At 43.1% G+C, this 12,731-nt stretch overlaps 2 protein-coding genes across 5 annotated transcripts in view; one reads left to right on the top strand and one right to left on the bottom strand.

Annotated features, from left to right (window-relative positions):
* LOC106613557 (PATJ crumbs cell polarity complex component) overlaps nucleotides 1–783 on the bottom strand; it is a 154,591-nt gene extending 153,808 nt beyond the window's left edge. For both annotated transcript variants that reach the window (XM_045687362.1, XM_045687361.1), the window contains exon 1: nucleotides 698–783. The gene's annotated coding sequence lies outside the window, so the exon portion shown is untranslated. The remainder of the gene's footprint in view (nucleotides 1–697) is intronic.
* Nucleotides 775–12,096, top strand: tm2d1 (TM2 domain containing 1). 3 transcript variants are annotated; one of them, XR_001330482.2, is made up of 8 exons: nucleotides 775–941; nucleotides 2,608–2,681; nucleotides 4,646–4,754; nucleotides 5,134–5,225; nucleotides 6,776–6,849; nucleotides 9,589–9,701; nucleotides 11,341–11,394; nucleotides 11,495–12,096. XR_001330482.2 is itself a non-coding variant. In XM_014215732.2 (7 exons), exons 1-6 carry the CDS (start codon nucleotides 808–810, stop codon nucleotides 9,697–9,699), a joined length of 594 nt encoding a protein of 197 aa, XP_014071207.1. In that variant the 5' UTR covers nucleotides 775–807; the 3' UTR covers nucleotides 9,700–9,701; nucleotides 11,495–12,096.
* The last annotated feature ends 635 nt before the right edge of the window (nucleotides 12,097–12,731 follow it).

The following is a 12,731-nucleotide window of genomic DNA, read 5'->3' on the forward strand; positions in this document are numbered from 1 at the left end:
CACCGAATCCGCACCTTACCTGAAGCAGGAAGTAATTATGTGTTTTAAATCAGCAGAGCAGCAAAGTCGAGCGAAAGATAAATAAAGTACAGTACTGGCCAAACTGATCCACAAAATCAGAAAGGTTTAACGTTATACTGTAAAGACCTAATAACTTTAGAGACGTAGCGTTAGCTAGCTAACGTAGTAACGCCTGTTTTGCTTTACATGGAACAGGTGCACAGAATCATCATCATCTGTTTCTGTTGGTCTTGCGTAGCTGTAGCGTTAGTTGAATAACTAATCCAAAGCATGAAGTTAAAAAAAATAACTTTGTTTGAGTAAGTACGGTTAACTAGTTAGGTTCTTAAAACAACACAGCTTTACCTTTGTCGGGTGATAATATAACCCCATAAAACAACTTGTAACAAATGCTACCAGAGCTTCTCGAAATATTCAGCTAACGTTAGATAGCTAGCCAACTTCGGTGAGTCAGCTAGCTACTGTCAGTGGTACTATAGTGTGCTATCTTGTTGTTAGCTAGCTAATAACGTAAGCTGTTGCGATACATAAACTTATTTGCTAGCATAGCATTAGCATGTTTTTTTTTCTTCATATTACAAGACTAAACGAGTTTATCACTTGAATGGTAAGACTGTTATAGCTTAAGTTCAAAGTTATCAGTTCAACTACTTTTAAAGATGAAAACAAGTCTTACTGGTACGAAATCACACGAGTTGGGTCTTGGACGATACAGTACTCAGATGTGTCGCTTTAAAAACTTTTGATGTCACGTGACGAGGTGTGGGCGTGTTGTCAACATTCAACATGGCGTCTCACAGGAGTCGGCTGTTTTGTTTACGGACTCTGTCGTTGAGCATCTTCTTTTACTGCACATATTGCCATTTTCAACTTGTTCTCGGAAATGATGTCGATAGCTGTAAAAGTCTACGCTTGGGACAATATCTTTTTACATTTCATTTTTAGCAAATCACGACAATGATGACAGGGTTTTTATTCAGGTTTGCTAGCTAACGTTATCTGTCTAGTTCTATCCGTTAACATGATTTTGCTTGGCTAACTGCTAGCCATAAGCCTGCATAGTGTCTACTTTTGGGAAACAATATAGTTAACGAATCAAATTGTGAAACGGTCTCGGATCTGAACATTAACATGCATCGCTTACGGTACGGTTTTAGAAGCGTACGCGGATCTTTAATATCAGGGGAAAAGAAAAAGGTTAAATTGATAAACATCTTTAATAGGGTTGGTGTACTGTTCTGATCCCACAAGGCCATATCTCCATGTTACAGCGAGAGAGAAAAAATCCCCTCTGTAATAAAGCATTGCATGCATCTATAATCACATGTGCGTAGTGGCATACAGTTGAGCCGACACGTTTTTAGGATTTCCATATAAACACATTTCATGCAGTTCTACGTCATTTACATGATTGAAGACATGAGCAGAATTTTATTTTTATACCACACAAATTGCCAAATGCAGGCTACTGTGCAACTTGCTATTCAGGTAGGATACAATTTTGGAACTTTATTAATTTGTTCATATTCATAATCATTAGTTTTATCATTGTTATTATTGCATGCCATTGTTATTAATGTAGGCCTATTTACTAATCTAAACCAGTTCTTTAAATATAGAAAACGTGTTTTGTTTCATTCTGTTGAGACATTTTCGTTGGCTAAATTAAGTTTGATCAGTCTTTAATTTTGTGCTCCGTATTTAGTAGGTTAGGCCTATAAGTAGGCTTTTGTAAAATAAATATCATTAGCCTATTGCTGTCATTTGTTGGGTATGGTAGACACTAGTCTATCTTGGTAATTGCTGAAATATAGCCTGTTCAAAACCTTTGAAGGTTTACACCAGTTTGTAAGCGCACTGCCCAAATTACAGCCTTCCCGACTTTAAGTGCTTGTGATAAAACTTAATCCATAGCTAGTTTTTAGGCGCTATTGATCTCGGTAGCTAAATTATGCTCTTTAGTGTGGTAGCCTATTTTGAATTATTTTATTTATGTCTGTTCAGACTTGAGTAATATTTAGTGTATTTTTTTTTGTGTGCCTAATTTGGCTAAATTATTTAATTGTATCTACATCCCGCAGCAATGATCTAGTGTGTAACGGAAGAAGGCTGCCATAAATGTGTTTTCACTGAAAAATACTGTTGGCTGCAACTGTGATAAAGCCGGTTAAAACAGTGTACATTTTGCATTTGTTGATTTATTTTAATGTGATATGAAAGTAAAGGGCTTTATGTTTCTAGAACCATATCGCAATTGATAATCGATTCACGTTTAGATGAAGTATTTGACTGTTTTGGCTGCCAGAGCCAGTCTCTCTGAAAATAACATATGGTCCTTGGACTTTACGGAGTAACAGTAGGCTCCTTAAGAGTACATCATGGGCTAAAAGCTAGCTAGATAACTAGTTGCCTCTATACATTATTGTTGTGTAATGTAGTATTCCTCAGAATGCTGATAATAATGACTGACTGAATGGGTGCAGCATATGAACATCACGACACAAGCACAACTTGTTTTATATGTTGTATTATTTAATATGCTGTGAGTGATCGTTCATATTTGGTCATTGCCTTAATGCTGTTCAAGTATCTTTGCAAAGAACCACGGATAGATGATGCCACTCAAGAACCTGCGAACTGCAAGGACATGATAGCTTGGGGTGAGTGGTTATGCATTTCAATGTATGTGGTATTTTGTGGGTAACATGAATTGTCTTTGGGCGACCCAAGGTCCTCCCTATAAAGTCAGAGTTGAAATATTAAAACTGAATTGTTATGGTTGCTGATTAGGACTCACAATTTGTAATATGTCCTTCATTTTCAAAATGCATACTGAAATACATAGGCTATACAGTGCATTCGGAAAGTATTCAGACCCATTGACTTTTTCCACATTTTGTTACGTTCCAGCCTAATTCTAAAATTGCTTAAATTCATTTTTTTCCCTCATCAATCTACACACAGTACCCCATAATGACAGTGATAACAGGTTTTTTGAAATGATTGCTAATAAAAATGTAAAAAAACATACAAAAAGATATACCTTATTTTCATGACTATTCGGACCCTTTGCTATGAGACTCGAAATTGAGCTCAGGTGGATCCTGTTTCCATTGATCATCCTTGAGCTGTATCTACAACTTGATTGGAGTCCACCTGTGGTAAATTGAATTGATTGGACATGATTTGGAAAGGCACACACCACAGGTGACAGTGCATGTCAGAGCAAACACCAAGCCATGAGGTCGAAGGAATTGTCCGTAGAGCTCCAAGACAGGATTGTGTCGAGGCACAAATCTGGGGAAGGGCACCAAAACATTTCTGCAGCATTGAAGGTCCCCAAGAACACAGTGCCCGCCATCATTCTTAATTGCAAGAAGGTTGGAACCACCAAGACTCTTCCTAGAGCTGGCATCATGGCCAAACTGAGAAATCGGGGGAGAAGGGCCTTGGTCAGAGAGGTGACCAAGATCCCGATGGTCACTCTGACAGAGCTCCAGAGTTCCTCTGTGGAGATGGTTGTCCTTCTGGAAGGCTCTCCCATCTCTGCAGCACTCCACCAATCAGGCCTTTATAGTAGACGGAAGCCACGCCTCAGTAAAAAGCACACGACCGCCCGCTTGGAGTTTGCCAAAAGGCACCTAAAGGACTCTCAGACCATGGGAAACAAGATTCTCTGGTCTGATGAAACCAAGATTGAACTCTTTGGCCTTAATGCCAAGTGTCACAGCTGGAGGAAACCTGGCACCATCCCTACATTGAAGCATGGTGGTGGCAGCATCATGCTGTGGGGATGTTTTTCAGCGGCAAGGACTGAGAGACTAGTCAGGATTGAGGGAAAGATGAACCGAGCAAAGTACAGAGAGATCCTTGATGAAAACCTGCTCCAGAGCACTCAGGACCTCAGACTGGGGCGAAGTTTCACCTTCCAACAGGACAACGACCATAAGCACACAGCCAAGACAATGCAGGAATGGCTTCGGGACAAGTTTCTGAATGTCCTTGAGTGGCCCAGCCAAAGCCCGGACTTGAACCCGATCGAACATCTCTGGAGAGACCTGAAAATAGCTGTGCAGTGATGCTCTCCCCCATCCAACCTGACAAAGCTTGAGGATCTACAGATAAGAATGGGAGAAACTCCAAAAATACAGGTGTGCCAAGCTTAGCGTAATACACAAGAAGACTCAAGGCTGTAATCGCTGCCAAAGGTGCTTCAACAAAGAACTAAATAAAGGGTCTGAATATTTATGTAAATGTGATATCAGTTTTTTTATTTTTATAAATCAGCAAAAAATGTCTAAACCTGTTTTTGCTTCATCATTTTGGGTTATTGTGTGTAGATTGATGAGAGAAAAAACCAATTCAATACATTTTAGAATGAGGCTGTAACGTTACAAATTGTGGAAAAAGTCAAGGGGTCTGAATACTTTCCAAAAGCATTGTATATAAAATCTATACAAAAATCTATATAATATATGATCACTCTGAACCTGTGTCTGTGTGTAAGTACCTAAACTCACAATAAATCGACACATGTTTTTCCTGTGTGCATATGTGTTTTTGTGTTGATTTAGCCTAGCCTGACGCATCTTGGCCTATCTGTTTTTTTATCTTTTTTTTTTAGTGGAATGCCTACCTGCTCCGAATGTCAGCTGCCGCTTGTCCAACGGGACAGAATTTCGGTTCAGTGGAGAGGAAGTGGGCTTCAACCAGAGCATCCCCTGCAGGAATGTGTATGTATCTATATTACCTGACATTCGGCACTGTGGAAATGTTGAATACTCATAAGGGCACAACATAGAAAAACGTTTTGCAACGGAAAACTGAAAAAATACTTTTCTTATTGGACATGGTCGGGTGTATTCATTAGTGCACACCGAAGCAAAAAATGTATATTGGGAAAAATCAGGTAGGTCCCTCCCCGTTTTGTTTGCTTTCGTTTTGTTCCAAGTGAATACACACCAGATAGTACCTTCCTGTTTCATGCCTAGTGAATATGACCCTGAAAGTATTTTGTTATTGATTAGCCTAAATAATACCCCATCATATGTGATGTCTACACATGTAAAGCGTTAGTGAACTGCTTCAAACTAAAATGGGATTTCTTTGCAGGAGCGGTTACTCCTACAAAATAGCAGTGGCCTTGTCCCTCTTCCTGGGGTGGTTAGGAGCTGATCGCTTCTACCTGGGATACCCAGCTTTAGGTAGGCCTATAGTCCTATAACTCAACTCTGGACCTCGAAGCCAGTTCCACTGTGTTTTTTTTTCATTGTTCCCCTCTAATCAGGGACTGATTTAGACCTGGGACATCAGGTGGGTGCAATTCAATATCAGATAGAACAGAAAACAGCAGGCTCTGGACCTCGTAGGGTAAGATTTGAATACCCCTGGTTTACAGTATGGCCTTTGATTTATCATTGCTATAAAGCAGAGTTCTCCAAACCCTGTTCCTGGAGAGCTACCCTCCTGTAGGATTTCATTCCAACCCCAGTTGTAACTAACCTAATTCAGCTTATCAACCAGATAATTACTAGAATCAGGTGTGGTAGATTAGGGTTGAAGTGAACCTACAGGATGGTAGCTCTCCAGGAACAGGGTTGGAGAGCCCTGCTGTAAAGTTCAGGACGAGTATTAGTGTGCTATGTATCTATTAGATATTCTATTAAAGTATTTGCAAGGCCTATTTGCTGTAAAAATACATCCAAGATTCTCCACATTTTAGGGTCTTTTTTGTTTTTCCTGCTAGCATGGGTTACGTAGGCATCACAGAGCCACACTGTGGACGGGCATGAGCAAGCTTTAGAGGCTGCACTTAGCAGCGCGTGGGTTGGCACGGTTGGCGTGGGCATCACCATGGAACAGTGGCGTATTAAGCTGGCAAGATGGGCCGTGGTTTTGTAGAGCAGACACCTGATGGCCATCGTTTTAAAAATCAACAAAGCTACCCCCCCATAGAGAAATGTACAATGTTGTTAATAATGATTTGGAGTAATTGTGTTTTAATCACAAGAGTTGCCGTTTGCATCATTTGCCTGCAATTTAAGATCCTCATCGTTTAGCTGTGTGCGTGTGAAAGATGTGGGGCGAGTGAGCAACAGTAGCCTTTGCCCAGTGATGTCACCCGCCCTAAGATATGTGTAGTGTAGTGATTTGACTGTTGTAGGCTAGTGACATTTGAATGTTGAAAGGAGAATGTGTCTAGTTGAACGACCGCCCTTGCTCTGGGTTTTCATGCATCCAATTCACACTCTCATTGCACAGTTAAAGCACTACCTGCGGCTGCACACTTTCATACTCCACTTCACTGCCCCTCTCAACGATAAAGACCTGTTGTTCCCAATCCTGCTGTTGTTTTGGAAACAAAGTTGACTTAGCACCATTTCTCTCTGAAAGCAAAGCAGGCAGCAAAAAAAACACACTCGGACACATATTCACCCAGCACTGAAAGCGTTCCAAATCGTTCACCTTCGCCTCGCAAGTTAATTTCCCATTCAGCAACACACGGGCAAAGTTGGAACGGAACACGGGGGATAAACTGAAACGTTGCCCAGTCGCCTGGATGGGAGAGTTTTCATGTAAACAACGAAGCGTTGCTCACACAATAGGTAGCAAATTATGATTAGGGGCCAGGCAGCATTTTATTTATGCCTACTTTAAAGAGACATGGTGTGCCCCTTTAAGCTTCATCCCACATTGACTATGTGTCTCCCTTTCGTTCTCTGTCTCTCTCTGCTTCTCTCTTTCTCGCTCTAAGGGCTGCTCAAGTTCTGCACTGTGGGCTTCTGTGGGATTGGGAGCTTGGCGGATTTCATGTTGATCTCAATGCAGGTAAGGGTCATTCAGGGAACAGCTGTGGAACACAGAGCTGCTAAGTAATCGGTTGGTTATGTGTGTGAAAATCCATGGTCTTCTCACAGTGACATTGAAAGTAATTGTTTATGCATCCAATGTGGTGGTGACAAGGGCGTGTTAGGTCAGTGATCCCTAATTGTGGGTAGAAGCTGGTTCCTTTTGGGTCACAGCAGATGACTACATTGGTTGGTCACAAGAAGCGTTAAAAGGCTCGTTGGGATCACACTGCAAAGAGAAGTTAGGAAACCACTGTGATGGTATCAGTATGATAATTGTATGATTTACAAAGCTATTTCTTCGATTTCAAAAGAAGATTCTCCATTTGAGCGCACCCCCAGTGAATAAACAGTGGCTCTCTTCCACTAAAGGCTCGCACACGTCGCACCGGATGTGGGATGTAGCGTTTGTCTGCCGATAGTTCAGCACGCTGGTGTGTCTGAACCCTGACAGTGATGGTAATGAAACGAGTGGAGCAAAGTTGGTCTTTACAGAACAGTCTGGGCTTTGACGCAATGGTCACGCACACACACACACACACACACACACTAATCAGAGCAGGCCACGTAACACTGAACAGAAGCATAGCCAAGCCAGTCAAGAAGACGCTGTGTGTGTGTGTGTGTGTGTGTGTGTGTGTGTGTGTGTGTGTGTGTGTGTGTGTGTGTGTGTGTGTGTGTGTGTGTGTGTGTGTGTGTGTGTGTGTGTGTGTGTGTGTGTGTGTGTGTGTGTGTGTGTGTGTGTGTGTTCAGAAGAGCACCTGTGTCTGTGTGGCCCTCTGCTCAACACTAACCTCTCTATGAATGGGGGTTAATGAGACTGTGGTGTGTTTTCGCAAAGGGGCTTCTCGAGCCCCATCCCCCCCCTCCTCCTCGGTCCCCCAGGACCCCCTAACCCCCCATTTATGGCCCCCGAGCCTGACAAAGAGAGGCCAGTCCATTTGTCATCCTGTTAGGGCCTCAGCTCACCCCTCTTTACCTTCACCATCTCCATTAAGGAACCAGTGTTTGCAGGATGCCATACATGGTTCGTGTTCACTAGGAACCAAATGGAAGCAAGTCGGCCAAAACAGGGAGGGACTACTTGAATTATAATTTTTGTAACTATTTTTTTCCGCTTTCTGTTGCAAACACTTTTGCTACGGTATACACTTAGGGTTGTGAATAAGACCACGGGCCACATGGACAGAGCAAGCCTTTAGCTTTAACTCATTGTCAACATGGACGGATATTATAGAACGAAAAGCACACTTATTTGTTTGGTTTGTTCATTATAGTTAACCGTGTTGAATGAAACCCGTGTCCTTACACTTAAAAATATGTTTTTACCGTATAGAATAGTAGTGGTGTGCCATTTTAGAACTGTGCGTCAGGAATGCGATTTCCCAGAATTTTACCATAACAGTTCCCTGTGTCACATCTGAGACGACAACACAAACCGTGATAGAGAAAATGTATACCGTTTCTCTTTCTAGTTACCTCTTTTTCTCGTCCTATCCAGTTCTACTCTACATCCTACTGTGGATGCAGGCCTTTATAAAGTCGCTATTTCCTTAGAAAGGGGCGTTGGCGTGCATTCGGCCACTTTGATTAAGCGAGGCGACGGGCGCACTGTTTATTGTTCTCCTAATTTCTTATTGAAGGCCCTAAGAGAGCAATGCTTTTAAGCGGCTTTGGCTGTTGCGCACAGCAAAACACTTACATTCTCAATTAGCTGTATAGGCGGCGTCCAGGTTCTCTCGTTCTCCGCCTTTTTAAAGAGTGACAATTTTGATGAAGAGTTCCGCGTCCCCGGAGAGCCCATTTAGACGTCACGCTAAAGCCCCATATTTTAACGGCTAACTACCTCGACTAAAAGCAACGTCGGAGCGGGCAAATGCATCTTTGAGAACTAATGAGTAAACACCTGGGACATGTGATCATTTATATTCATTGATTATGTCTGGCTGGAACTGGGGGAGAGGAGGAAGCTGTACGTGGTTGGTTTGGGACCTCTCTCTCTCTCTCTCTCTCTCTCTCTGTCTCTGTCTCTGTCTGTGTGTCTCTCTCTCTCTCTGTCTTTCTAGAGAGAGAGGTCCACGCCAGATGAATTATGTCTGATAACTTTCCAATTTGCTCTCAAACTAGGTAGAGCAGAGATGGACACAGGTGATAGATAGATGGGACGTGGATTGCGGGAGCAGTGTGTTTAAAAAAAAAAGAGAATCAGACTGGGATTCAAGCAATTGAAGGTCTTGGATTTCCATGTAGAGCCTTCTGAGGTGTGTTTGGTTTGTACAGCAGAGAGTCTTGGATTGAGGAAGTTGACACTTGACATGGAAATTGTCAGTCCGGTTGTGGGTGCTGTCTGAACTGAATCGGTCATGCCACCGGCCTGCCCGTTTCTAAATCTGGCAGTCTGATTTAACACTTCAGAAAGCCTCTATCTGCCCAAAGTCCCTTAAAAGGCTGGAATGCCTCGCCAATGTTGATCTACTTGGATACAACACACTCTAGTCACAATCTCATTATCAGAGGGTTAACCAGTAGCCCAGCTGTAGCTGGACTCAGCTTCTGCGCCCTTTACACACTCAGGTGTGTGTGTGTGTGTGTGTGTGTGTAAGTTCACTGGTCCCACTCCGCTGCGAATGCTGAGTACCAAATCAGAAGTTTATTATCAGCTGGACCCAGGTTTTCACCGTGTGTAACCTGATGTCTTTCCTCTGTTCCTTCCTTTTAGATAGTGGGTCCATCGGATAAGTCTGACTACATAGTGGATTACTACGGTGCCAGACTCACACGCCTCTCCATTACCAACGACACCTATAGAAGAACCCAGATCTCACCCTGAGGGTGGGTACACGAGTACAGCATGTTAGACACGTCGCACCGGGGTACACTAGTAGCATGTTAGTTAGAGACAACAGGCTTTGGTGAGTCATTCGCTGTGTAATTGTGGAAACCCAGAACAAACTTGTCATGTAACTGCATCAGCTACCATTTACATGTTATGAAGTCTGTCCACGAGAGATGAGTCCCTTTATAGCAGTTTGCACGTCTTTTCACCTAACGGTGTACATACACTCCATGACCAAAAGTATGTGGACACTTGTTCGTCGAACATCTCCGTCTAAAATCATGGGCATTAATATGGAGTTGGTCCCCCTTTTGCTGCTACGACAGGGCAGTCAGTCTTCTGGGAAGGCTTTCTACGAGATGTTGGAACATTACTGCGGGGACTTGCTTCCATTCAGCCACAAGAGCATTAGTGAGGTCGGGCACTGATGTTGGCTCGCAGTCAGCATTCCAATTCATCCCAAAGGTATTCGATGGGGTTGAGGTCAGGGCTTTGTGCAGGCCAGTCAAGATCTTCCACACTGATCGCGACAAACCATTTCTGTATGGACCTTGCTTTTTGCACGGGGGCATTGTCCTGCTGAAACAGGAAAGGGCCTTCCCCAAACTGTTGCCACAAAGTTGGAAGAACAAAATTGTCTAGAATGTCATTGTATTCTGTAGTGTTAATATTTCCCTTCACTGAAACTAAGGGGCCTAGCCCGAACCATGAGAAATAGCCCCAGACCATTAATCATCCACCACCAAACTTTACAGTTGGCAATATGCATTCCGGCAGGTAGCGTTCTCCTGGCATCTGCCAAACCCAGATTCATCAGTCAGACTGCCAGATGGTGAAGCGTGATTCATAATTCCAGAAAACGAGTTTCCACTGCTCCAGAGTCCAATGGCGGCAAGCTTTACACTACTTCAGCCAACACTTGGAATTGCGCATGGTGATCTTAGGCTTGTGTGCGGCTGGTCCGCCAATGAAACCCATTTCATGAAGCTCCCGACAAACTGTTATTGTGCTGACGTTGCTTCCAGAGGCAGTTTGGAACTTTGTAGTGAGTGTTGCAACCGAGGACAGATTATTTTTTTACACGCTTCAGCACTCGGCAGTCCCATTCTGTGAGCTTGTGTAACCTATCACTTCACGGCTGAGCCGTGGTTGCTCCTAGACGTTTCCACTTCACAATAACAACACTTACAGTTGACCGGGGCAACTCTAGCAGGGCAGAAATTTGACGAACTGATTTGTTGAAAAGGTGGCATCCTATGTCGGTGCCACGGTGAAAGTCACTGAGCTCTTCAGTAAGGTCATTCTACTGCCAATGTTTGTCTATTGAGATTTCATGACTGTGTGCTCAATTAGATATACCTGTCAGCAACGGGGTGTGGCTGAATTAGCCGATTCCACTAATTTGAAGAGGTGTCCACATACTTTTGTATACGTTGTTTCACATTTTGAATGTCCACTTATTACATCTGCATGACATTCTTATTACATCTGCATGACATTCTTATTACATCTGCATGACATTCTTATTACATCTGTATGACATTCAAAATGATATGTACATGAGCCCACACTGTACGGTCTGCTAGGCATCTGTGTTGTTGTATGTGTTGAATTGCTTTGCTTTATCTTGGCCAGGTCGCAGTTGCAAATGAGAACTTGTTCTCAACTAGCCTACCTGGTTTAATAAAGGTGGGAAAAAAATTCTAATGAGAATTGAACACTGACTCATTCAAATATATAAGTTCAACAACACAAAATACTGCATGCAACCTCTTTTCTGTCGTTTCAGGGTGAAAGTGAAAAACAACTACAACCTCCATCCTCTGAATGCTGTCATTTGAAATTATGCCCCTCTTTTGGCATCCTATTTTTCACCCGACCAGTACATACGGACTATTCCGAGTCCACTTCTCCTGTCTACATGTACCCCAATGTCAGCAGTAGAGCCTGTGAAGCGAGACTTAGTCTCTCCTTGCTTCTTTGTCCTTCATTCCTTGTCTTCTCCTCAAAATGTATTTGAAGATCAAATCTGAGGAGATGAGGATAGAGGATACAAGGAAACAAGGAAAGACTTGAGATTCACCCGTGGTCACAAGCTCAGGTCCCGGAGGGTTACAGTACAGGCTTTTGTTCCAACACAACATTAGCCACACCGTGTAGCTCTCCAGTACCCGTGGGTTGATGACCCCCACCATAGAGCTTCAAGTCATCGTTGTTATACACCTATGAGAATCTAGAATCTGCACTGAGAACGGTGTACTGTAAATATAATGTCATCTGTGGTTTTTGAGTATGTCTGGCAGCAAGGGAACTAATTGTACTGTATGACTGTCTTTTTGCTTTCATTTGTCATTTGAGATTTTTGTAAATAAAGTGATCATTTAATGAAAATGGCTGCCCTTTGTAAATGACGTTCGTAAAGGAACACAGCTCCTATGCCCTCAAACAGTCTTCACAACGAACCCCCTTCACAGCAAGCAACCTCCCGCTGCAACACAACTCTGGCTATAACAAATCGATGAACCGCTGTATTCACCGTAGCGGTGTCGGATATCCATACTGATACCAGATCTAGAATTTCCAGCTCGCCCACCTACTGTACAAAACATTCTCCCCGTCACTTTCTATTGCACTGTGTAGATTAGGAGTGTCACCCATATGTTTTAAAGATGGCTTTCAGGCTCATGTAGCTCATCTATCAGGCCAGTGAGAGTACACCGGGTCCCCCATTGCGCAGACGCACAGCAGGGCAACACACCCCAGACCTCAGCAGAAAGCTGAGATGGCTCTGCCTTGTGACTTTTCCCAAGCACCCCTGCTGCAGCCTTTGTAATAAAGATGACAGTAGGGATACTTCAGGGGGAGAAGATCTGTCTTCATCTGCAGGATGGATGCTGAGAGTTAGTGTGTCATTTCCCTGACCTCTGAAATCCCTGCAGGATGATTGGTCACTGCCAATCATCCTGCAGGGATGGTCACACACAGTTCCTCCAATGGGTTCGACGTTGGCCGTTGAACTGCTAATA

The sequence above is a fragment of the Salmo salar genome, chromosome ssa10 (genome assembly GCF_905237065.1).
Source record: "Salmo salar chromosome ssa10, Ssal_v3.1, whole genome shotgun sequence".
Classification (NCBI taxonomy): Eukaryota; Metazoa; Chordata; class Actinopteri; order Salmoniformes; family Salmonidae; genus Salmo; species Salmo salar.